The 26,966-nt window shown below is 40.5% G+C and overlaps 1 protein-coding gene across 2 annotated transcripts in view; it reads right to left on the bottom strand.

The window, feature by feature from the left end:
- The window catches only part of VPS13A (vacuolar protein sorting 13 homolog A), a 302,560-nt gene that overhangs the window by 163,467 nt on the left and 112,127 nt on the right, over positions 1-26,966 (bottom strand). For both annotated transcript variants that reach the window (XM_045020500.1, XM_045020501.1), the window contains exons 24-37: positions 16,222-16,306; positions 14,446-14,618; positions 12,687-12,843; positions 11,735-11,814; positions 11,376-11,435; positions 11,128-11,281; positions 9,941-10,057; positions 9,751-9,854; positions 9,089-9,256; positions 8,083-8,387; positions 7,104-7,251; positions 5,881-6,031; positions 4,832-4,956; positions 1,013-1,182 (exon numbers count right to left, since the gene is read on the bottom strand). In XM_045020500.1, the coding sequence (XP_044876435.1) occupies positions 1,013-1,182; positions 4,832-4,956; positions 5,881-6,031; positions 7,104-7,251; positions 8,083-8,387; positions 9,089-9,256; positions 9,751-9,854; positions 9,941-10,057; positions 11,128-11,281; positions 11,376-11,435; positions 11,735-11,814; positions 12,687-12,843; positions 14,446-14,618; positions 16,222-16,306 (1,997 nt within the window). The remainder of the gene's footprint in view (positions 1-1,012; positions 1,183-4,831; positions 4,957-5,880; positions 6,032-7,103; positions 7,252-8,082; positions 8,388-9,088; positions 9,257-9,750; positions 9,855-9,940; positions 10,058-11,127; positions 11,282-11,375; positions 11,436-11,734; positions 11,815-12,686; positions 12,844-14,445; positions 14,619-16,221; positions 16,307-26,966) is intronic.

Raw genomic sequence — 26,966 nt, 5'->3', positions numbered from 1 at the left:
TAAAGAACATAGATATCCTTGATGGCCACTGCAACAGCCTTAATTCCAGAACAGTGGCTTTGTGAATTTGTTAATATAGCATTCAGAATATGACAAAGTTCAATGCTCCTATGTTCTCCCATGACTTTAATACTATATATTTTGTAAATATGAATAGTTCATAAAATCTAATAGTATTCAAACAATCAAAGTTCTATGTTATGTATTACATAAGATTGTGTAGGTTGTAAACTAAACTGACACTAATGTTACATATGCTACCAACTAATAAAACCATAATAGTATGTGTTACTGTTCACTAACATACTTCATCCAATGTTAGGCACAGTATTCATGCTATAGTGATGGATGCCTAACAGACCAATTACTTGAAAAGGTAAACACTCACACATCAAGGTAACACTTGAAATATTAAAACTGTGCTAATGACCAATATTAAAACTGTGCTAATGTACAAATCTTAAGGGGTTTCATTGTGACCATTTTAAATGAAGTGTTTCATGTTTCAAAACCTTTTAATAGTATCTAAAAATATAATAATCGAGACACCAGAGAAACCATGATGAAACCTGCAGATGAATTACTGAGTATGTCCTCTTTCAGCTGCATTTTAATGTTCACTTAAGTGATATATAGCTATATATATATATATGTTTTTTATTGCTGCACTGAAAAAAAAAATTTCCTACTGACATATATAGGCACAATTCTCTCCGTATATCTTATCTATTGTCTTGTAAAAGACGACAATTTTTCCAACTTGAATACTATTAGTATTATCCCACCAATATCAATAGGCCCCAAGTAATATCTGTAAGAAAGAGCAAGTAGCATGCAGAATATATAACCCAATCTGTGCATACACACAAATTTTAGTTACTTTCCAAACTGTATTTGTAAGACAGGTAATTTAACAAACTCAAATGGCAACTTGTAGGTAGTGTTAGCAGCCTTAGGACTAGCCAACAACCACTGATGAACAACAATTTAATCTTTTATGCAAAATTAACACCTTGGAGTTGTCTTCTGGACTGTCAGTCGTTTATCATCTAATGTGCAGTTTGCTAACTTGACAGAAGCATTCATTGAACCATCTGATAACATTTTGACAGCAGCTGATATCAAGACCAATTTAAACTCTGCAAGTTTCAAAAGATCATCTCTCTGATCCAAAGCAGAAACCTGTTTTAAAAAGGAAACATAACTTAAACAAAATAAAAAAGAGATAGCATTTTTCTAGATTTGTTCACAACTATTATACTTGAAGCATGGTTTGACTCAATCTGACTAGCAACAGTTTTAATTATAATCATATTAAATGTAAGATTAAAAAAGGAAATGTATCGTTAAATCAAAACACTGTACTACCATTAAATCAATTAGATATACAGAGATAGCTCCACAAAGGCTAAGTATTACCATTAGTGCATTACAATAAGCAGGTGCCATTGATGTGCACCACTGACAGAAGGGCATGCCAATTTACACAAAAAAGCAGATTTTTTTAAAGCATCACTTTGACTAGGTTTCAAGTCATCAGTTACTTAAAACTTAAAACTTTTAAAACTTTTAAAACTTAAAACAAATTTAAACTCATTTTATTAATTTTGACTAGAGTGCATTTTAAAACTTTTACCTTTCCATTTCCACACAGCCACCAAGAGGATAGGAAGAAGAGGAGAAGCTGAGGCCTGGCCTACACTTACAATTTAGGTCAACATAGCTGTGGCACTCAGGGTTGTGAAAAATTCACATCCTTGACCATAGCTATGCTGACCCAACTCCCAATGTAGATATAGCTAAGTCAATGGAAGAATGCTTCCATCTACACAGTTATAGCTACTCAGGAAGGTGGTGTTCCTACAGCAAAGGAAAAATCACTTCTATTGCGCAGACCATGTCTACCCCCTGGGGTTATGCTCTCATAGCTTTGGTGCTATAGTTATCCCGCAGTGTAGCTGTGGTCTGAGAATCAACAACTAGTTAAAGCTCCGTGATCCTCTGGCTAAGCTCAGAATAGAGCAGCTGAGGGTTGGGGGCTGCTCTAATTTGCACCAGCTGGAAACAGTCTTCTATAGACCACACATTGGACACAGCTGGAGTGCAGCGCAATCCAGCCACTTTGCCTTTCCAAACAACACCATGGACTGCATGGAGAAAGATGTAGGAACCAGGTTTTCCAGCTCTCATCCCACTGGGGACTCCCACTGGAGCAAGTCTTGCCTGACCAACCTGATTGCCTTCTATGATGAAACAAGTGGCTCTGTGGATATGAGGAAAGTGGTGGACGTGATACATACTGACTTTAGCAAAGCTTTTGATACGGTCTCCCACAGTATTCTTACCAGCAAGTTAAAAAAGTATGGACTGGATGAATGGACTATAAGGTGGATAGAAAGCTTGCTAGATTGTCAGGCTCAATGGGTAGTGATCAAGAGCTCAATGTCTAGTTGGCAGCCGGTATCAAGGGGTAGGTCTTGGGGTCGGTTTTGTTCAACATCTTTATTAATAAGCTGAATGATGGGAGGGATTGCACTCTCAGCAAGTTTGCAGATGACACCAAGCTGGGGGTAGAGGTAGATACACTAGAGGGTAGGGACAGGGTCCAGAGTGACCTAGACAAATTGGAGGATTGGGCCAAAAGAAATCTGATGAGGTTCAACAAGGACAAGTGCAGAGTCCTGCACTTAGGACAGAAGAATCCCATGCACCACTATAGGTTGGGGACTGACTGGCTAAGGAGCAGTTCTGCAGAAAAGGACCTGGGGATTACAGTGGATCAGAAGATGGATGAGAATCAGCAGTGTGCCCTTGTTGCCAAGAAGGATAACGGCATATTGGGCTGTTTTAGTAGGAGCATTGCCAGCAGATTGAGGGAAGTGATTATTCCCCTCTATTCAGCACTGGTGAGGCCACATCTGGAGCACTACATCCAGTTTTGGGCCCCCACTACAGACAGGATGTAGACAACTTGGAGAGTCCAGTGGAGGGCAACAAAAATGACTAGGGGGCTGGGGCACATGACTGACAAGGAGAGGCTGAGGGAACTGGGATTGTTTAGTCTGCAGAAGAGAAGAGTGAGGGGGGATTTGACAGCAACCTTCAACTACCTGAAGGGGTATTCTAAAGAAGATGTTCTCAGTGGTGGCAGATGACAGAACAAGGAGCAAAGGTCTCAAGTTGCAGTGGGGGAGGTCTAGGTTGGATATTAGGAAAAACTATTTCACTATGAGGGTGGTGAAGCACTGGAATGGGTTACCTAGGGAGGTGGTGGAATCTCCATCCTTAGAGGTTTTTAAGGCCCGGCTTGACAAAGCCCTGGCTGGGATGATTTAGTTGGTGTTGGTCCTGCTTTGAGCAGGGGGTTGGACTAGATGACCTCCTGAGGTCTCTTCCAATCCTAATCTTCTATAATTCTCCTATGCTACTGTTTAGTACTGTTCCCAGTAGCAACCAGATAGTGTTAGAAGGATAGTCTGCAACAGTTATCAAAATTGCTAACCCAAGTTTCTGAAGAGAAAATATGAAACCTGGTAAAACCAGAGCCTCTATTGTCTAATGACAGAGACTAACTTGCAAATTTCTCTGTTGTTGGTTAAGGTACATGACTGTGTTATAAAACAGTGGTTCTCAAAGTTTTTTTTTTCCCCGCAGACCTTCGCGGACCACTTGAAAATTGCTGTGGGTCTCAGCGGACCACTTAATGATCTTTCCAAATGTTGTTTGGATAACTATTGTAAAGTACTCTAAATAAAAGCGCTATATAAAAAACCCTTAATAGTAAACATTTTTTTTCTACAAATAAAAGCACACAACTCATATTTTAATATCAGTAGTCTTACTTTTCTAATGCGATGGATGTGCCCTCTCTCCCCTGCTACGGCAGTTCCCAAGGTGGGAAGGAGCCGGGGGTCTCTCCCTCTCTCCCCCGCCGCAACAGCACCCAAGCTGGGGCTGGGAAGAAGGGGGGGTATCTCCCTGCCAGCAGCAGCCACGGAGCTGGGAAAAGTTGCCTCTTTCTCTGGCAACCGCAGCCCTGCATGTCCCAAATTCCCCCCACCCCCTCTTCTCACCTCACTGTCCCCTCCCACCTACTGCCTAATCCCTCCAAGGCCATCACCTCACCTTACATGTGAGTCTTCTCCAGGGTCCAGGCATCTAATTAGTGGAGCCACAGTTCCACTAATTAGGTGGGTGGCCCTTCATTCTTTCATATGCGGCTGCCCAGGTGCACACCTTAGAGGGAGCTATCTGTGGACCACCTGAATGGAGCTCGCGGACCACAGTTTGAGAACCTCTGTTCTAAAAGGATAGGGACAGGACTGGTTAACTTATCAAGAGTTAAACGCATGACAAAATGTAAGCAGAAACTCCCAGGAAAACACACCCAATTAAACCTTCTAAGTGGAGATTAGATGACAAGTATGATGATTTTGAATCCACATTAAGATTGAAGCTAGCGTCATATTACAACCCCAATTTTCAACCCACCTCCACAATTTCATCAAAAACAAAGCAAATCCATCTGTAGTTTCACACTTTGTTTTATCCAAGGTTAAATTTCCTGGAAAATGAGAGTCAAATCACACAATAAGCTTCAGAGCTACTGAGTTTCCCTATTCCGTTTTCTGTAGTATCATGAAGTGATGTCGCTGGTTGAAGATAATCTCATGGCACGTATACTAAATCTGTGACTACAGTTCGTAACTACTGCCCTTGAGCTATTCCTGTGTAATATCCTCTAATTTACAACATATTCCTGTTCAGAGTTGCCAGCATTTTCAGTAAGATGACAGATTTGTTTTCTTTGATAACATGAAGTTTTGTTTACCTGTTTAGAATTTGGACTATACAATACCAAAGTGAGAGAGTCGAATAGAAAGTCCAGTTTTAGAGTTGTTTTAACTTTAACAGGTGAACGCAATTCCACCACAGCGGTTGTTACCATAGTTATTCCTTTTAAAAATGAAAGATGCATTAGCACTAAAACTGACAGCAAAACAGAAAATTACACATTCCTTAATGCATAGCACTCCTCGTATGACTGCATCCTCCTCATTTCACCCCAAAAATAATCTGACTTTACTAAATCCATTCTTCTGTATGACAAAGTCTTATTTTAAACTAAAAATTACATAAAAACAACATTCTAACTATCATAATTCCACAACAAGGAAAAACACACATGTTTAATTCCTACTATTTAGGATTACGTGCCATGCATCAGGAGGTTTATATAATCTTATATATGGGCGGGGAAGAAGGGGGTGCTAGATGAGGGTAATTAACAGGGCCTATCTTTTTTACTTTGTGCTTTTGTCTGCCCTACCTATTTAGACTGTATGTTTTTCCGGAGAATAACTTTATTATTGCATGTCCATACACTGTATTGCACAGTGATCCTGCTATACTGTGATTCTGAGGGATAAACAGTTTTAACGTAGTAATAGAAAGAAAAGATTATGATAAATAGAGGGAAATAACTGATACCAAAAAGCAAAGTACTCTTGATCTCCCTGAGGTCCCTTCCAACTGTGATATTCTATGATTCTATGATTAGTACCGACCCTAACTGACAGATAATTGAATGTCTTATGCAGATTCTTAAAATGTCAATACAACTGGACACTATATAACTTTTATAGTAAAACGCTCTAATCTCACAAGATCTACCACAGAAGGTTATTTGTCTTTTTTCTAACCCTACATCCATTTTAATTCATTCTTAATATATCCAGATAAACTTTAAACAAGGCTATGGTATACAAACATACAATTTAAACACAGCTAAAGGAGACATCCTTGTAAATCCACTGGAAGAGTGAACCTGATAATAGCATATAATGCTTCCGGATTGTTGCTTAAGTTTAAATAACATACCTGCAGAACGCTGGGAAGTACTGAGGGCATCGCTGCACGTGCTACTTGTATCTTTAGGTTCTGGTAAAGGAGGTGGAGCACCAGAACTGTCCCCTAAATTTTCATTCAATGTCCTCAATATAGTGGTTAAGTCTTCCTGACTGAGAATGAGCTTAAAAATAATTTTAAAAAAAGGCTAACTTTGAAGAACAAACCTTATTTTACTCTGAATATATCAGTATCACTCACTTTTAAAAAAACATATGGCAACTAAAAGGCAAAATTTCTCACTCCCTTGCAGTCCATTTCTCAAACATTCCCCTCTCCAAAATTTGTTCTCAAAAGAAAAGTATTTACTAACAAAGTAGGAGATTTATTTATGAGTTGGTAACAACTCTTTATGCTGCTATATCCCAATAACACAAATTAGCACATTTGTCTTTGCTCAGAAGACTAGAACCATGAACAACATTTGTATAAAGCTTTCTATGTACTTAAAATTAGCTTTGGCTAGAATTTCAGCCTGTATATGCACACTAGCAATGGTTTACATATTATTTAGTTCAGCTATGCAAACTTTTAATTAAAAGCTAGGTAACTGGGTATAAACTATTTTGCTGTATGTGGGTATACACCTGTTAGCAGATGCATTTAGAGCGTGAATCATATTTGTTGAAAGTTGTCACATGGGGCTGGTCACATAATACTTTCCAACATGAAGTCATTAGTCTCATTTCTAAGCCTGGCAAACCAATGTATTTGTACAAATGTAGAACACAAACCTTTCCCATATAGTCTTAATGAGAGTACACTGTGGAAAACACACATTTTTTCGATCCTGATTTTTAATTAACATAGGTTCAAACCCACATGAATAGGTTCTGAAAAAGAATAGATGAACTTGTTTCAAACTATACCTGAAAGGGTGTACAAAATACCCAATACACAGGTAAATCAAGGATATTGCAGGTCAGGAGTGAGCTACATTATTACAACAATAAAGGAGAAATGATGTCTGCCTGCATTTCACATTATCCTAGTCCAGTGCTAGAAAAAGCCATTGTAAAGCTCTCACTTATCACCCCGGCCCCCTTCTTTTTCAGCCCCTATCAGTGAAAATCCACTCCACCTATACCTCTCTGAATCAAATTATAACCAAGTCAAGAAGTTTTGCTTTTGTGGTCAGTAAAATTCATTAGCTTCCCACAAATATTTTTGAGTCATTGCCAGTACGGGACACTTACATTCATAGGCTTAAGTCGTCCAAGTATTTTAATATCAGGCACTTCACTATACCAGGCAGCAGCTAAATTACGTTCAACAATAACTTCCAAATTTAGTGGCTGCAGCAGCTGTATTTCACTTTGTAATGAACCTCTCTCAAAATGTGTTCTGTGGACAGAAATAAAATTATGCTCATAACTCAATATCCTTCACTTCATAATTTGAAGAACACAACTATGAAACATTTTTACATTTGCCTTACCCTTTTGAATAGTTTCTATATACAGAGGAATAGAACCTGTCCCTGTAAGCAGTGAATTCTGTGTGAGGATTAAGGTATACTAAACAAGGATATCCTAACTGGATATTTCCTTCTATTGAAGGGTTTGTGTAGGTCAGTGGTTCTCAACTTATTTATCATTGTGGGCTGCATATGCGGCCCACAATGTGTTACCTGGGCTGCAGGAGCTGAGTGGCAGGGTAGCGGCAGCCCAGACCCCGACCCCTGCTGCATGGGGCCAGTGGGCTGCCCGCCTTGGACCCTTGCCATGAGGGGGCAACCCAACACGTCCCGGACCCCTACCTCATGGCTTCCTCGGACCTCTGACCCCGTGGGGCAGGCCAGCAGCCCCAACCAGACCCCAACCCTGCCACGCTGGGCAGTGGTGCAGCCCGCACCCCACCACACCAGGCAGCTGGAACCTGGACTTCGCTACACAGGCCAGCATTGAGCACACAGGTGAGCTGGGACACATCTGTGTACTAATTGGGTTGCATGTGGCTGCTGAGAACTGCTGGTGTAGGTGGATATTTTCCTTAAACAACATTTCTGTTTGTGATTTATTTGTAGAGTGTCATGTACATTAATGATGCTATGTAAGTGATAAGCATAAACCTTTTCTTTAGATAAAAGCACTTTGCTTTGCAGAATTGTCAATATGAGGTATTTCAGGAGAATTAAATTGACTTTAAAAAAACCATACATACATATTAGGTTACCTGTATAGTTTTAGTTCACTCAGCTTCACTGTCATAGAGTCAATAACAGGTGGAAGGCTACACTGTGCCTTTGTTTTAACAGAGAACTGATTCTTTACGGTAATTAGACCGAAATCAGCAACAAGGACATTAGTAGAGTCTGCTGACTGTGGTACTATGATTACAGGTGCTTTAATATTAATATCCAGTGCCATTCGGGAACTCCGTTGTGCCAATTCTTTTACACCTGTAGCTGCTTTCTCTGCTGCTTGAACAGTTGCTTCAGTAATAGCTTCCTTAGCAGCTTGGAAGTTATTTATAAAAGCCTAGAAAATAATTAGAAACTGTCAATACATCTGATGCTATTAATCATGGGAATATTACATTTATTAATAATTAATTACCCTTTAAAATTCCATCCCAAATGCTATATTATGTGTCTTAAGTGCTGGCAATATTACACACTCACCTAATTTGCCTATAGAGATTATTTTATAGAATAATTTGACTAGAAATGAAATGTGTGTGTACAATTATTTCTATACTGTATATTAAAAATGTAGTCCCAACACTAAAGACCTTCCATCGTGATTCTGAGGAATTACATGTAACCTACTCCAAGTTTGTGCATACTCGTTGGCTTTGGCAAATTGTATGAAAGAGGCATTCATTCTGATTGTTTTATACTCCAATGTCATGTAACAGCATACTATGTGTGTGAGTTTAAAATCTGGTCATGTACCATAAAAAGAGAGTAATGAATAATAATAACTGCAGATTTATAGAAGCACTGCAGTTTTAGCTTTTCAGTTCCAGCATGCGAATGTGGAGGAGTTAGAATTTTGTAATTTTGGAAGAAAACTCTTCAATTTCCCAATAATAACCAGAAGCTTGTATAAAAATAAGGGAGTTCTTACAAATATATATCATCTTGCATGTGCCTCTTCCACTTCTAGTTGGACACAGCTACCTACATATCTAAAAGAAGCTGGGGTGGGGGGCGAGGCAAGACAAAGATCTGACTTACCAAAATAGTTGCAACAAACTTGTTGACAAAAACTACTTGAATGCAACCAACAGTTAAATAAACCTGGCTGTCCACAATATTCATATTTGTATAGGCAGCACCATCTGTAGCATCCATGTACGACACCATTTTAAAACTGAAGACTTCTTTTCCTGTGATATAAAGAGCCTTAAAGCAGAGAAAAGGGTAATTAATTCAAACCTAACACGGAAAAAGTTCACTATTAAAACAATTTCACTACAGCCTATTACGAAAATAAGTAATACTTCATACTTCTAGGCTGCCTTTTATCTATGGATCTTAAAGAATTTTACAAATAATGAGTTTGAAAATCCATGGGAGAATTTTAAGTATTGGACTATAATCTCAGCAGGTGTAAATCAGCTCACTGAAATCAGTATAGTAAGAAGCCATAAAGGACAGCTTAGCGTATGAGTCACAGAAAGCTGTTTTTTTTAAATACAGCAGTCACAGAGTTGTAGGGGGACTGACATTTAGGTTCTTGGACAATCAGACACATCTCTCTTAGTGGAAACAATGATTCCAGCACCCACCCAGAGCAATAGAGAAAATACTGTTAGATGGTAGACTCCAATAATTAAGCCTAATTAGTGTCTGTCCACCAGGCAGCAGAAATCAATGACATATATGAGAATTCATACCTTTTTATACCATGCCATCTCATCAGAATCCATAATAACTATGTTCTTTAATTTTGCAAACACTTCAGTTGCTGCTTTCCTCATGATCACTTGGCAATCAAGACCTTAAAAAAACCCAAAATGCCACGTAAAATAATTAACTGATATCTGTTAGGATTTTGTAACTACATGTTCAAACTTTCACTCTTACCTTCTACGTGAATTTCAGATATTCTGCGTTTTTGTTCTCTAATAAAAACCCGCAAACAGGATAAATCTGCACAGACATGAAGGTCTATGACATCCTCATACTTGGATTTTTTTGACGCTGTGAGAGAATTGAAACCAACACTAATATTATTGTTTGTATTTGCTAATTCCTAGATCATAGGGATGATAGACACATATTACCCATTCAAGTTTAGTTTTAGGCTCAGTTTATATCTTTATTTAATTTTTAAAAAATAAACAAAACACACATCGATCCTTTTCTAGTACAGAGGGAACAAAGTGCAGCTCCGAGAGGAAAACCAAATGCAATTCCAAGAGGTGAAGAAAATGGGTGTGAAAAGTGGCCTTTGTGCTCCTCTTATCCGTAGCCTACTCTGTACTTGGCCAATGCCCTGGCAAAACTTAGAGCATTATACCAACTACCAACGGCCCCAAGGGCAGAAATGGCACCCAGGAATCCGTAGTGTATATAGGGAAGCCTCAAATCACACCACAATACATTAAGTGCATGTACAACGGGATACTAGTCCATGGTCTGCATTTAAAATCTGCACACAACATCCAGCATCCGATACACAGTTGCAGGTTTGAACAGGTGGGCATAAAATCAAACCGGAACAGGGATCCAATTAAACTGTACAACAGGTGCAGAACAACCAACAGCCAGACAGGTTCCAATTTACATATTGGACCAAACTGACATTAATTAGCCTATGCCCAACAACTCTCAGAAGGTTGAATGAGGGTGTCTGTACTAACCACTGACGCAGTAAGAAAGAACTGGTTGAGGCCCCTAGTATAGCCCTGGTATTGAGTGCCTGGATCCACAAAGATGCATAAAACTAATAGTTAACATTCTTACACAGCATTCTGCCTGAACACAATCCATTTCCGCTCTTCTCATGCTCTTTTTCATAAGTGCTAGAGACCAGTGGAGTGAAAAAAGTTTGATTTCAATGGTTATTCTTCCTTTCCTTCATTTTCAGTCATATCACAGCCTGAAGGGCTCTCTACTTCTCCATCGTCCAACAGTTATCAAGAACTTCTCTGTCATCAAGAACTTCTCCCTACTTATGAAACTAAGGACACTGTCATATGTGGTGGGGACTTGGGGATGAAGGGCAAAGAAAAAGGAAGCAGGAGGAACCAAGAAAAAAACCAACTTACTTAATTTCCTAAGAACATCCTTTTTCTCTTCTTTTTCCTGGACTACCTCTTCTGTTATTTTAGTCTCTTGTTTTGGTAGAAGATTATTTAGGTAATTCATGGCATTCAGAAGTGCTTCATTATGCAAATGAACATCTAGAGATGAGAAATTCACCTACAAAAAAGGGCATTTTAGCAGGAACATTTTCCAAAAAGGCTTTTTCAAAATAAGAACAATACACAAACTTCAAAACAAATGATAGTCGTACCTTTAACAGCTGCAGAACATTCTTGTAAGCAGTTTTCAACTCTGGTCCATTAATATCAGCCTATTGCCCCAGAAAAAATAATTAAAATAAAAATCTGCAAACTTCATACAGAAAGTTTACTGCAAAGCCTACTACAGCTCCATGCATTTGAATTTTTAGGTACCATATACACAAACTGAATTTTAAAGAAAGTCACCAGAAAGGTTAAGGAAATCACAGCGTCAGTGGAGGAGGGAAGCTGCAAACAGCTGCTGCCATTAGGGTCCCTAGGCTGGAACCCAGAGTAGAGGGCGGGCCCGGGTTCCCCCTTTTCTTCCCCCCTCCTCCACATTTCTAAAGGTAGCTTTATTGTTTCTTACCTTTACATATTCCAGGGTAAGAAGATCATCCTCTGTATTATCCAAAGTTGTAATGATGTAAACAGGTTTGTCTTTATCATCTTTTTAAAAAAAATTAATGTTAAAATAGCTTGGTTTACACTTTTTTTTTTCAAGAAAATACAAATAATTAAAACTTACTAGACAAGTGGTTTATAATCAGTTATGTAAATACATACGGGATTATAAAGCAGACTATCACTGTCACTGTAGCGTAGGATCAGCAGAGACTTACCCACAACCCCAGAAAAACTGAATGTTTCTGATAAAATGATCAGCAGCAAAACAGTTAATGTTGACATTCGGATTGTGATCATTGCGCAGCATAGTTAGCTCCCCACTGCAATGAACCAAAGCAGTATACAGCTCCAAGCTGGATTTTATTCAGGAAGCAATTTCAAGAACACAGCGGTGTACTGGTTCATGATTCGTGAGATTTCCTTTGCAATCATTAGGGCAAAAATATTTTTTTTAAATGAAAACCTAAAATATTACACACACACACACACACACACCAAGGCAACCAGAGTGCATGCTGGTACAGTCTCATCTATGAAATAAAATCCAATTGTTGGAGATACACAGGTGATTCCCATGGCGGTTACAATCATGTGTCTTGTGGGACAGGATGATTGTAATAAAAAAAAAAAACAGGTTCATGGAAGTGATGACATGTCCCATTTGGCACAAGAACAGGGGATTTTATGGATGATGCACTTTTCCTGGTATCAAAAGGGTTAAAATAAAAGAAATACTGTCCATGAATAATTGGTTTCTCTCTCCCACTCTCATTTAAATAAGTTATTAATTTTTGAGGAATGGATCCTGCAACTTTAGCTGACATAAGGGAGCCCAACAGACTTCCTGGAATGAACTCTTCACTGTACTATTGTAGGTTTGCTAATCAATTTTAGAGCATCATGTACATTCTTACCCATATACTCTGGACACAGTAAACAGACTTCTCTAAGAAAAGCATTTGCAGCCATATCAAATGTTCTGAGTTTAAGTTCAGTGCCTAATCCTACAACTTCTAGCTGCAGCACAGGCTTTTCAGTACCATCAGCAAGACGACACAACTGAATTAAGACCTGGGGAAAAACAACATAATAAGGCATGTGATAATGGTGACACACAAAGTATAGTTTCATCAGAGTTTGTATTCAATGAATATCCAATTCAAATATAATTTTAGACAGAAAATGTTCCTTGAAAATACTCTGAAGAATATCCATTCAGTATTAAAAATGCTAACACTAGATGTTGCTATTTCTATAAAACAAAACAGCAAAACAAGAGTGTGTACAAAATAAAACTTCATTCTAAAAAGCAGCTCCACAAACAGTTCAAGAAAGTTAATCTCATTCAGAGCCAGATTCTCAGCTCATGTAATCTAGTATAGCTCTATTGATTTCAAATGAGCTATGCTGAATTACATTGGCTGAAGATCTGTCCCTCTGTCCAAATATCATTTAAGACTGCAGTCCTGAACTAGTCACACAGCCCTGTTCAATGGAGAACCAGGGTGGTCTCATGGCACAGGCATTCCTTGTTTCCAGCTGCTTCTACAGGTCTTCAGGTTCTTCACTTCAAAGAGAACAACAGAAACAAGGATACCAAATCTCTCTCTCTCTCTATTAGAGGCTGCCCCTACATATGAAGTAGAGGAAACAGGAGCTCCCCTCAAGTACTAAAGCCAATGAATGGGAAAGGAACTCCTCTATCAACGTAATCTACATTATGAAATAGTTTAAGAACCCCGTTATAAGCTAATTTCAAATATAGAAAGTATTAGATTTTATGTACGGATAAGACTTTCAGAACTACACTTATTCTTAGTCTGTCAACTTCGTGCACGAGGGGGTGCATCTTACATCCGGAGAGCACCTACCATATTGAAGGTATTACCATAATCCAAACAAAAATACTTATTTTCAGGATTTTTATGAGCCAAGTGTTCTGCATGAGAGCACAAGGCTACTCATTAAAATCTTATTTCATATAGTGCTTTCATAAAAGCACTAACCGGAGGTAGCTTGACAGATTTAAAAAGACAGTGCATAGCATATGGTATAAATTATAGGGAAAAATAATGCAACCCCCCCCCCCCCCAAAAAAAAACCTGCACAGTGAATATGACAAATATTTAGTCATGAGACCAATAACAGAGGCCAAGAGAAACCAAAGATAGCTAGCAAAATGAATACTGCTAGATTTTAAGGTAATTGTTATAAGATAGACCATTAATGGGCAGAAAGGTTGTTCCAGATGGAAGGAGATGCAGACACGGCTCTCCCACTGACCATGGAAAGTTTTGGAGAGGGGGAGACAAAGCTGGGAGGTAAAAGGGAACAAGAACATAGTAGCTTTATTTTTTAAAGAAAGGATAGGGTAACAGTAAACTCAAAAATTAAATGAATGGAAAGATAGTCGAGGTGTTTGAGAATAGAGTAAAGGGATGTACTTCTTGATGCAGACAAGAAGGCAGGGTGCTGCATACTGCACGTTAGACTTTGGACAGTTGGGACTTGGAGGCCACAGAAGAGCTGCAGCCATCAAAGCAAGAGGCAACAACGGCATTAATGAGGATTTGAACATAGGTGGATTCAAATAAGCAACATACATGGACCAGGTTGTGGAGATGCTACAGGCAGACTAGAGTATATTCAGGAGAAAACAAAAAGTTACATTACCTCAGGTATTTCAAATCTTAGCTGGAATTCTGTCATATTTTTCAAAGATTCTTGCTTCTGTAACCTTTTTCTTCTGACACTGTTAACTCTGGAGAGCGAGCCAGAAGATGCTTCAAAAAATGGCATCTCCTCCACAGGACTGGTGGGGGCATCATAAAATTCTTCTTCCGATTCTAAATTTAAAGTTGTATTAATGATCACTTCATGAATATTTAAATTTCATACCAACACTTATTTTGCAATAATATAGTACAGAATTTATTTGAAATATCATCTATAAACAATTACACATGAGTATGGTAATATTATCTAGTAAATAATCAGATACAATCAATGGTAAGGTTAAAGCTTTTAAAAGGCTCTTTGAATGAGTGTATTTTGGAGATGCCAGTCCTTGACAAGAGTGAATGTGTGATATATAGAGAAGATATGTATGTGACAGAAGGTCTAAATGCACCATATAAAGCAAAACACAGGAATGAAATTAAAATAATGCCCAAGTAACTATTAAAATAATAAATAATCGAACAGCTCCACATACAATGTAATACCAGTAAAATCAGAAATATATTTGAAATCTAGTCTTTTTTTTTAAAATTAGTTAAAAGTGGTTACAGATACATCTGCCCTTGGTCTCTGTCTCTCTCTCTCATCTTTTGTAATTTTAAAAAAATGTTTTACTCTCCATTGTTGCTATGTGAATAACTCTCACAAAACAACTGTGTAAGTGAACTACACTCTGCATTGAGAGCTCTCAGTGTAAATTAAAAAGAAAAAAAAGAGAATTATATTTTTCTCTAATCTTTTTAAAATAATCATATATATTACATGTAAAAGTAAGCAAAAATGGTCGGATGTTATTTTTATATTGATCTTTTATGTTTAAGGAGGTCTTTAATACTAGAAATAACATTAACCTACGTAACTAAACTTTTAAAATTTAATCTATAAATGGGATTTTATAACCGCCTTATAAAAATATGTATTCAAAAGTGATTTGTCTCTCATAGCACATCTTCTATTTGATCCTTATTATTTCACTGCAGTATCATTCAGAAAAAAATCATGAGCTAGAATGGGGAAGCCTTAAGCAAGAGTACTTTCAGCAGCAGCAAAAACATAAAATACTGGATTTTTTTTTTTGCATGAACATCTCCTTCTTGCCCTGCCCAAAATGTGCTCCCTTGTGAGAGTACTCTTTTCAAAAAGCCAAAACTCTGCTGCACACAAGCTTCCAAGTGGCTACCTATAAACTGTAAATTTTGAACTTGTTATTAATTATTAATTTATGCAGTCTCATGAAAATTTTCTGGTCATTAAAACAAATTTTGCACGAAGATTTTAAAAGAAAGCAAAAGGTAAATTAAACCCTCTCACACTTGAACGTATTACCATCCAGCATATTCAAAGCATAAAAAAGGAAACAGGCAGCAAAAAAGTATCACCATTCCTGTTAGTAAACATACAATGAAATAGTTATGATTTTTAGTATGTGAGAAACATTAAACACAACAACAGTTCTCTCCACATCACCTGAATCTTCCAATTGGGGAAGAAAATGATACATACTCAGAAGCTTGATCATATCTTTATGCTGACATGAACTTAGGCGTCTGAGCCCCAAAATACTAACTTTGCTCCACAATGCCACATTAGAATATTGTAGTTTTTTATGTTTACTTTTCACCATCTTAATATTGCACTTAATTTAACAATTTTATTGACATATTATAATACCTGTTTAAGAAAATGTGTTCTAAAATAGTTGATCTTTACCTGACTCAGTTAATGAATGAAGTTCCAAAAAAGGAAGTACGTTTTGTGAAACTTGTGGTGTTGGAAGCAGAGGAGTTAGTGCAATCTGAAATAGAAGACAACATGGAAAAAAAAAACTAATTTAAAAATATTTTAATTCAATTCTCCTTTCCATTTTGACTGACTACAGCTATTTCAGACAACTAATTTGTATATATTTTAAGACTTTACATTAATGAGAAAGAAAATATCTTTGTATCATGATTTTTAATTACCTGTTAAAAATAACACCTTAAATTAGAAGTTTTCAAAATGTGGACATGCCCTCGAGGGAGAGGCATGTGGACCTGGCAGGTCACGAAGGGCGGGGGTCAGTACAGGGTTCTGTCCAGCAAGGGAAGTGGATGGGACTCTGTGTGGGCAGTCCTGGCTGCCAGGACCAGGCTCCCTGCCTGCCTCACTCCCTCACCGCTACAGCTGCAGCAGCCACCAACTGGCAGTTACCCTTCTCTGGTGGGGAGGTCGGCAGAGAATCTGCAAGTGGGGAGTGGAAGGCTGAACACCAGGAGTACTGAGCCCCCTACCGGACAGGGCCCACCTCCTGATTCCAGCCCTTCAGCGCAGCCCGAGAGCACAGAGTGCTGTCCTCTTCCCCTGCCAGACAGAACCTGGAGTAGTACACGAAGTAGGAGAAGTAGATGGGGCCACGCTGAAGGGCTAGGGTCAATAGGGAGTTCTGTCTGGCAGGGGGCCAGTACTCATGGGGTGCAGCCTTATGTTCTCCTCCTGACCCCAGCCCTTCAGCACAGCACTGTGGGGAGCGCGATGGGCAGGACCTGGGTCCCAGCAGCCAAGACAAACCAAGTGCTGCAGGGAGCTGAAGGCTTCCTTAAGTTCCACATGGTGAGCACCTCCAATCTCCCTGGGTACTGGGCACCTCACCCTCAAACCCAGCTCCTGTCTGCTCCCCTACCCCTAACGCTTCTTGCCTGTTCCTACTGTGTAACTCCCTGTCTTTTGCCCTGGCCTCCCCTCCACCTAACTCTCTCTCCTGCCCTACCCCTAACTCCCCCATCTCCCTTACTCATTACCCCTCGCCTTCCACCTCACCTCCTCACCACAATTTCCCCTTTTGTACCCACCACAGCACCCGTTTTACCTGCCACTACCTCTTACATTTTTCTTTCTCTGCATCTCTTGGCCCTGCTATTAGCCACATAAGGAGAAGTGAAGTAGCCCCTAAAAGTAGTAAGGGAGCCCACCCCATCCCCTGAAGCCTTTGAGCACTGCCACCAGCTGCACTTCATTTTGGATTTTTACCGATTTTTCCAGATTTTTAAATTAAATTAAAATAAGAGAAAATAAGGGCCATACTAAGAATTTTTTCTTGTTTCTTCAAAATGCTGTTGATAAAATAAAAATTCTCCTTCAGAAAGATCCTGTTGCTGCCATTACACATGGGTTTTGTCCCTCAAATCACGAGATTACCAGAGCATAGTACCAAAACTTCATTGACCAATGTGCTCATGCCAAGTCAGCACCTTCTAACTCCCACATGCTATAGCTGATGTGAGTTTGAGGTTTCACTCAGATGTTCTTTCTACTCAGTGGAGATCAATTGTTTTGGTGTTCGACAATTGTGAGTGAATGGAATGTTTTGTGAAGTGAAAATTTGACCACACTGATCCTGGGGAAGGAATAAATAGAGCCAGGAAAAAGAAAAATAGGAAATATTCTTCCTGCTTGGACTTGGGGTCCACGTAGTCCTCGATTGCAATGTGTTGTTTGTGCTGAAGTTCTTCCTCAGATTATCATGAAACCAAGAAAACTAAAGTGCCATTTGGAGACCAAACATCATGCCCTCAAAGATAAAACCACAAGATTTTTTTTTTTTTTTTTTTAACAAAAGCTCTTTCAATCTAAAGGACAGATGAATCAAAGAACACTGTGCTACTCCTGCCAAAGCACTTTAAGCATCTGATGCTGTCTCATGTCAAATACCAAGAAGTGGAAAGTCTCATTTGATTGGTCAGAGTCATGTGCTTCCAGCAGCAATTGAAATGGCATCGATAATATGAGGAAAGAAGATTGCTGACCAACAGTCTCACGCTAGTATCTGAAAACACAGTTAGCTGCAGAATTGCTGAGATGGCAGGAGATGTCAAGGAGATCGTCAAAGTAGTGAGATACAGCCCTTTTTTCACACTACAAGTTGACGAGAGCTCTGACTTTGCCAATGCAGCACAAATGATGGTTTTCATAAGATAAATCTACTCAGCTCAGATCAAAAAAGACTTTATTTTGCCATTCTGTCCCAACAAGAACTACAGATGAGGAGTTGTTGAAAATTTTAGACCAGTAAATGGCGGATAAAAACATTTAGTAGAATTGTTGTGTCAAGATTTGTATGGATGGGGCAAAAGTCATGACTGATGTAGTAGTGAACTTGTTGCTCAGATGAAAGCTGTTGCACCATACAGTTGCTCAGAGAGGCACTAGCCTTGAATGCAATCCCAAAAGTCGATGTCAGATGTACTGATCGCTGCTGTCAAAGTTGTGAACTTCATAAAAGCTTGACCACCAAACCTATGCCTCCTCTCAGTGCTATGTGAAGAAATGGCATCGTTGCACCAGAAACTTCTGCTTCATACAAAAGTTAGATTGTGGAAGTGGGATATCGGGAGAAAGCACAAGTAGGTGAGTGCAAGAGGGGAGGGCTCCTGCCCCATACTGGGACAGCAGGACGATCAGTGAGTTATCTTACATGCCTATTCACGAATGCAAGAAGCCTGGGGAACAAGCAGGGAGAACTAGAAGTCCTGGCACAGTCAAGGAATTATGATGTAATTGGAATAACAGAGACTTGGTGGAATAACTCACATGATTGGAGTACTGTCATGGATGGATATAAACTGTTCAGGAAGGATAGGCAGGGCAGAAAAGGTGGGGGAGTTGTGTTGTATGTAAGAGAGCAGTATGACTGCTCAGAGCTCCAGTATGAAACTGCAGAAAAACCTGAGAGTCTCTGGATTAAATTTAGAAGTATGAACAACAAGGGTAATGTCGTGGTGGGAGTCTGCTACAGACCACCAGACCAGGGGGATGAGGTGGACGAGGCTTTCTTCCAGCAACTAACAGAAGTTGCTAGATCACAGGCCCTGGTTCTCATGGGTGACTTTAATCACCCCGATATCTGCTGGGAGAGCAATACAGCAGTGCACAGACAATCCAGGAAGTTTCTGGAAAGTGTAGGGGACAATTTCCTGGTGCAAGTGCTGGAGGAACCAACTAGGGGAAAAGCTCTTCTTGACCTGCTGCTCACAAACAGGGAAGAAATAGTAGAGGAAGCAATAGTGGATGGGAACCTGGGACGCAGTGACCATGAGATGGTTGAGTTCAGGATCCTGACACAAGGAAGAAAGGAGAGCAGTAGAACAGAGACCCTGGACTTCAGAAAAGCAGACTTCGACTCCCTCAGGGAACTGATGGGCAAGGTCCCCTGGGAGAATAACATGACGGGGAAAGGAGTCAAGGAAAGCTGGCTGTATTTTAAAGAATCCTTATTGAGGTTGCAGGAACAAACCATCCCAATGTGTAGGAAGAAAAGTAAATATGGCAGGCGACCAGCTTGGCTTAACAGTGAAATCCTTGCTCGTCTTAAACACAAAAAAACAGCTTACAAGAAGTGGAAGATTGGACAAATAACCAGGGAGGAGTATAAAAGTATTGCTCAGGCATGCAGGAGTGAAATTAGGAAGGCCAAATCACACTTGGAGTTGCAGCTAGTCGGAGATGTTAGGAGTAACAAGAAGGGTTTCTTCAGGTATGTTAACAACAAGAAGAAAGTCAAGGAAAGTGTGGGCCCCTTGCTGAATGAGGGAGGGAACCTAGTGACAGAGGATGTGGAGAAAGCTAGTGTACTCAATGCTTTTTTTGCCTCTATCTTCACAGACAAGGTCAGCTCCCAGACAGCTGCACTCTGCAGCACGGTATGGGGAGGAGGTGACCAGCTCTCTGTGGAGAAAGTAGTAGTTCAGGACTATTTAGAAAAGCTGGACGAGCACAAGTCCATGGTGCTAAAGGAGTTGGCCGATGAGATTGCAGAGCCATTGGCCATTATCTTTGAAAAATCATGGCGATCGGGGGAGGTCCCGGATGACTGGAAAAAAGCTAATGTAGTGCCCATCTTTCAAAAAGGGAAGAAGGAAGATCCAGGGAACTACAGGCCAGTCAGTCTCACCTCAGTCCCTGGAAAAATCATGGAATAGGTCCTCAAGGAATCAATTCTGAACCACTTAAAGGAGGGGAAAGTGATCAGGAACAGTCAGCATGGATTCACCAAGGGCAAGTCATGCCTGACTAACCTAATTGCCTTCTATGATGAGATAACCGGCTCTGTGGATGAGGGGAAAGCAATGGATGTGCTATTTCTGGACTTTAGCAAAGCTTTTGATACAGTCTCCCACAGTATTCTTGCCAGCAAGTTAAAGTAGTATGGGCTGGATGAATGCACGGTAAGGTGGATAGAAAACTGGCTAGATGGTCGGGCTCAACGGGTAGTGATCAATGGTTCCATGTCTAGTTGGCAGCTGGTATCAAGTAGAGTGCCCCAAGGGTCGGTGTTGGGGCCGGTTTTGTTCAATATCTTCATTAACGAACTGGAGGATGGTGTGGACTGCACCCTTAGCAAGTTTGCAGATGACACTAAACTGGGAGGAGTGGTTGATACGCTGGAGGGTAGGGATAGGATACAGAGGGACCTAGACACATTAGAGGATTGGGCCAAAAGAAATCTGATGAGGTTCAACAAGAACAAGTGCAGAGTCCTGCACTTAGGACGGAAGAATCCCATGCACTGCTACAGACTGCTGGGCAGCAGTTCTGCAGAAAAGGACCTAGGGGTTACGGTGGACGAAAAGCTGAATATGAGTCAACAGTGTGCCCTTGTTGCCAAGAAGGCTAATGGCATTTTGAGTTGTATAAGTAGGGGCATTTCCAGCAGATCGAGGGATGTGATCATTCCCCTCTATTCAGCACTGGTGAGGCCTCATTTGGAGTACTGTGTCCAGTTTTGGGCCCCACACTACAAGAAGGATGTGGAAAAATTGGAAAAAGTCCAGTGGAGGGCAACAAAAATGATTAGGGGGCTGGAGCACATGACTTATGAGGAGAGGCTGAGGGAACTGGGATTGTTTAGTCTGCAGAAGAGAAGAATGAGGGGGGATTTGATAGCTGTTTTCAACTACCTGAAAGGGGGTTCCAAAGAGGATGGATCTAGACTGTTCTCAGTGGTAGAAGATGACAGAACAAGGAGTAATGGTCTCAAGTTGCAGAGGGGGAGGTTTAGGTTGGACATTAGGAAAAACTTTTTCACTAGTAGGGTGGTGAAGAACTGGAATGGGTTACCTAGGGAGGTGGTGGAATCTCCTTCCTTAGAGGTTTTTATGGTCAGGCTTGACAAAGCCCTGGCTGGGATGATTTAGTTGGGTTTGGTCCTGCTTTGAGCAGGGGGTTGGACTAGATGACCTCCTGAGGTCCCTTCCAACCCTATGATTCTATGATTGTTGTCACATAGTAAATTTCTGGCAAGAATCTGGAAACTCATGAAGGAGTGTCATATGTTTTTGAGCAACTCTGAAACACCATTTCACCATTACTTCCATGACCAGGTTTTATTGGGCTATATGGCTAACATTTGACAAGCTCAATGAACTTAACCTTTCATTGAAAGACAAGAACTGAACAGTTTCTTTATCCACAAAAATGTGCAGAGGTTTGCCAAAATATTTTGCTATGGAGGGAGTATTTATATGCTGCAAGACAATGTAACTATGCTCCCAATATTGTCTACTGTCATTATGGACTGTGAAATGTTCTAGAAGTTAAGTATGTAATTCATCTTTGAATATTTGTCTCAGCTTTGCACACAGTTCAGCAAATATTTTCCCAAAAGAGAGAGAAATGAATTGCAGGATTTCACCTGGGTTTGAAAGCCATTTTCAGAGGATTTCATACCAAAGGTCAAGACTGGCATGAGTCTAAAAGAGAATTTGATTGACTTCACTGATAGCTCTGTTTTGAGAGAGAATTTAAAGCACACCTCTTGATTCGTTCTTCCTCTCAGTTTAAAAAGAATTCCCCAAACTGCCCCCAACTCAAAATACTTATTCATTTTGCCTCAAGGTATCTATCTGAAGTGAGTTTTTCTTCACTTTTATATATATATAAAATATATATATATATAAGATAGAAGCCAGTTGAATGTAAAGACTGATTTGCAACTGAAACTCTTCAAAATCAGAGATTTCATAAATCGTGACAGCAAACATTTATCCTACTCACTGAGACAAATGCAAGTCAATAACGGTCCTTTTATGTCAGAGGTTTTCAATCTTTTTTCATCTGTGGACCCCTAAAAAATTTCAAATAGAGGTACAGACCCCTCTGGAAATCTTAAACAGTCTGAGGACGGCCAGTGGTTCGCAGAGCACAGGTTGAAAACCACTGTTTTATGTTAACTTTTACGCAGTAGAAGGACTGTGGTGCTGTGCTATTTATGTTACTTTCTGTCTAAGCAATATGTTTTGTTAGCCAAAAAAATAAAATCCTCTTGTTCTATGCAAAAATACTGTTTCTTATTATGGGGGATGGCGGGGGGCGCATGCTAATGGGACATCAGTCTCCAAAGAGGGTCTCAGCAAAAAAATGTTTGGGACATTCTGCCTTAAGGTATTAAAATTTAAGAAGAGAGAAATGGGGCAAAGCAAGGCCTCACAAATCAGGTGGAAGCAGCAGCTAATAGAAGCTTCCCCAAGTGCTATAAGATGACAATGGGAGGTATGCAAAAAGGGCTGGAAGCTCTATTTCACAGATTCAAGAGACAGGGAGGATGGAAAAGATGGACCTGGAGGGAGGTAGAAAGAGGACAGCTGCATCTGGAAGCTATCTTCACAGTGCTGGGGGAAACCAGAAGGCAGGACAGGGGCTGGAGGCTCCCCCACAAGCGAGGGGGAGGAGGGAGTGGAAGAAAGCACATACTAGAAAGCTTGCTCATCTCCCTTTGATCACTCCCCATAAGCTTCAGAGACTACAAGGAACAGATGGTCCTCCTCAGATTTCTTCACAGTACTGGAGAAAGTCGGAGGCAGCAGATGCTGGTGGAGCTTTTGATTGGGGATGTACATTTCTATTCTAGTCTACATAGGTTTTTATACCATAGTCATCACCATGAAATCTGAGCATTTTCCAGTAGCACATTAAGCAACACATCTAGACATCTTTCAACACGCACACACAGAGCTATGTGTTTATATTAGAGAAGGCAAACACAAAGAAATGTGTCTTACACTTGGAGTGGAAAGTATAAGATCTGCGATGGACCGTAGTTCTCAAAGAAGTTCATTTGACAGTCTCAGACACACACACACACACACCCTCGAAAACATTCTGGGGAGTAGCAGAGCCAAGCAGCAATTGGGAGCTCGAGGGAATTTTACCATGTGGAGGAGGAGCAGGTAAGAGCTAAGAGAGGACAAAGGAGCAGAAGACTGTGGGGAAATAGGAGACTTAACTTCTCAATGGGGCCATTGTGATGACCAGGAGGAAAATCACTTTAGCTGAGAGATGTAAAAATCACCATGAAGCCAGATGCTCAAAGGTGATGCATCAGAGCTGACAATATCAGCTTTGAGACCCAGAGTGGTGCTGGGTCCCTAACTGGAGGGCACAGTCTATTTATACCCTTTAGAAATCTGATGGTCACCGGGTTAGAACATACAGGCCAACTTTCCATCAGGGGGTGGAAAGCTGAGATTGCAACCAAGTGAACTCTTAAAAAACTAACCGAGAAACCCAGCTTCTTTAGGTAGAGCAAGTATTCCAGAACGTCATGCACCTTAGCCTATCTAGGATGGAGGGAAGCTTCGCTACCTGGATCAGACAGAAAAAAAGTTTTCATTTCATAAGATAACTATATATGGTGAATGGCTGTCTCCTGTTCAGTAAAATGTTCCGAACAGTGAAAGAGCAATCTGTTTCCCCTTGGGTTAACCACTTAGCATCCATGCAATAAAGAGAGGGTTGTGAGGATATGGATGTAGAAAATGTCTTTGATTCTGAGATGATGTCTCGGATCTGGGAAGGACAGAAAGCATTTGAGGGTCTGAGAACCAGAGCTGCTTTGGCCAAGCAAGCACTATTTAAGAAAAATTTGGTGTGGTGCTGTGAATTTGAGAACTACCAGGGAATTAAAGGTACGGGAGGGAAAACATAGGCAGACTGCCCTTCCATTGGAAGAAGAACATATCGGTTATTGAAACTGGACTGTGACTCACTCTGGAACAGACCCGGTAGCATTTCCTGTTCTGTATTCGGGCAAACAGATCTACTACAGGCGTTCACCAAGTCTGGAATATCAACCTGAACACTTCAGTTTCGAGAGACCATTCATGCTTCATTCTGAAGGATCTGTTGAGGTGATCCGTGAGGCAATTCTGCATCGCCAGAAGGTGTGCAACTTTGTGTGCCACTGAGTTCTGAATGCAAAAATTCCTAAGACTTACTGCTTCCTGGCAAAACTAGTCCCATCTGGTTACCCCACTTATTTAAATAGAGCATTCACAATGGTGTGGTCAATAAGAACTTATACCGTACTGGCATTAACATGTAGCAGGAAGCTTGGACAGGCATCAGACTGTGCTAAGTTAGAGTATATTTATGTGTACAGCCAGCTCCTGATTCAACCACAGGACTTGGAGATCCCCTAAGTGTGCTCCCCAGCCTAAGGGTAATGTCTGTTCCAAGACAGAAGGGAAGGTGAGAAGGGAACCTCAGTGCAGACATAGGACAGGTTCATCCACCAGTTCAATGAAGACACAACTCTGGCTGGTACATGAACCAGCATGTCAAGTTGATGTTTTATTGGACAATAAATAGACTTTAGCCACCCTGTATGAACCTCAGGTAGTCTGGTATGCTGAGTTACATATGTGTAAGCTACCATGCATCCTAGGAGTCTTCAGCAATTTCTTACACCAGGGTGGACAGCTGCATGAAAACAGGCAAAGTCAAAAGCAGCATACCAATCATTGGGTTCTAGGGAAGGAATAATGGAAACCAGGGAAACCATGCAAAACATTTTCTTGATAAATCTGTTTAAGTTTCACAGATCCAGACATCAATATGAGGAAATAAGAGTAAACCTCATTTCCCCAGTGCCATGGAAGTACTTCCACTATAGCTCCTAAACTGATCAGAGTCTGTATCTCTCACTTGATAACAGACTTCTGAGATTGATTGGTCCCTGAAAAGCAATGGGCAAGGGAAAAAGGGATGGAGAGAAACTGATCTGTTTTAACAGCATTCCAAGCACCAAGGAAGTGAGACAGCTTATTCCTTAAGGGAGCAGTACAGCAAGGAGGATCCCGATGGATTGATATGGTCATCTCATCCAAAAAGTCAAACAGGCTGTTTTGAGGTGGGTGGTTGCTTAGATGAAGCAACAGCAAGAGTGGTCTCCTCCTTCAAGACTTATTTCTCCTTTTATCCTGATAAAGTTGTCTTGGGAGATAAAAGGCCTGCCTACGCTCTAGTGAGTACAATACTGTTTTCTCTTAGGAGCTGGCATGTAGATGCTTAAGGACCAGAATCCTTGAATCTGGAATCCTTGACAGAATGTAAAGCCTCCTGTACTTTTTCAAACAAGCGCTACATCCCTCAAAGGGTAGGACCTCAATAGTTTGCGGAATTTTCATAGGTATGCTGAAAGACTGCAACCAGGAGGAACTACACATGGTCACTGCCATTGCCGCCATCATCCTGGTCACTGAGCAAGCTACATCTAGTGCAGTTTGGAGGGTTGTTCTCATGACCAGATGACCCCCCAGCAAGTATCACCTGGAACAACTCATTGAGTCAACAGTGTGCCCTTGTTGCCAAGAAGGCTAATGGCATTTTGGGTTGTATAAGTAGGGGCATTTCCAGCAGATCAAGGGATGTGATCATCCCCCTCTACTCAGCACTGGTGAGGCCTCATTTGGAGTACTGTGTCCAGTTTTGGGCCCCACACTACAAGAAGGATGTGGATAAATTGGAGGGAGTCCAGCGGAGGGCAACAAAAATGATTAGGGGGCTGGAGCACATGACTTATGAGGAGAGGCTGAGGGAACTGGGATTGTTTAGCCTGCAGAAGAGAAGAATGAGGGGGGATTTGATAGCTGCTTTCAACTACCTGAAAGGGGGTTCCAAAGAGGATGGATCTAGACTGTTCTCAGTGGTAGAAGATGACAGAACAAGGAGTAATGGTCTCAAGTTGCAGAGGGGGAGGTTTAGGTTGGATATTAGGAAAAACTTTTTCACTAGTAGGGTGGTGAAGAACTGGAATGGGTTACCTAGGGAGGTAGTGGAATCTCCTTCCTTAGAGGTTTTTAAGGTCAGGCTTGACAAAGCCCTGGCTGGGATGATTTAGTTGGGTTTGGTCCTGCTTTGAGCAGGGGGTTGGACTAGATGACCTCCTGAGGTCCCTTCCAACCCTGAGATTCTATGATTCTATGATTTCTCCAGTAATATAGCCACGAATTTGCACATCATGTCCCAATAAATAAGAAAAATCACATCAAAAATCAAAAGTCCTTGATTATTGGCAAATATGAATTTGCAGTCCTAATGTTGAATAAATCTGCCAACAAAGTCAGTCCTGTTTTCTTTTTGTCCTTGGGGATAGATTTCATGAGGCCCTGGCACACTTTCATTAACTGTAATAACCAAAG

The sequence above is a fragment of the Mauremys mutica genome, chromosome 6 (genome assembly GCF_020497125.1).
Source record: "Mauremys mutica isolate MM-2020 ecotype Southern chromosome 6, ASM2049712v1, whole genome shotgun sequence".
In the NCBI taxonomy this organism is placed as follows: Eukaryota; Metazoa; Chordata; order Testudines; family Geoemydidae; genus Mauremys; species Mauremys mutica.
This window is presented reverse-complemented; position numbering and strand designations above follow the sequence as displayed.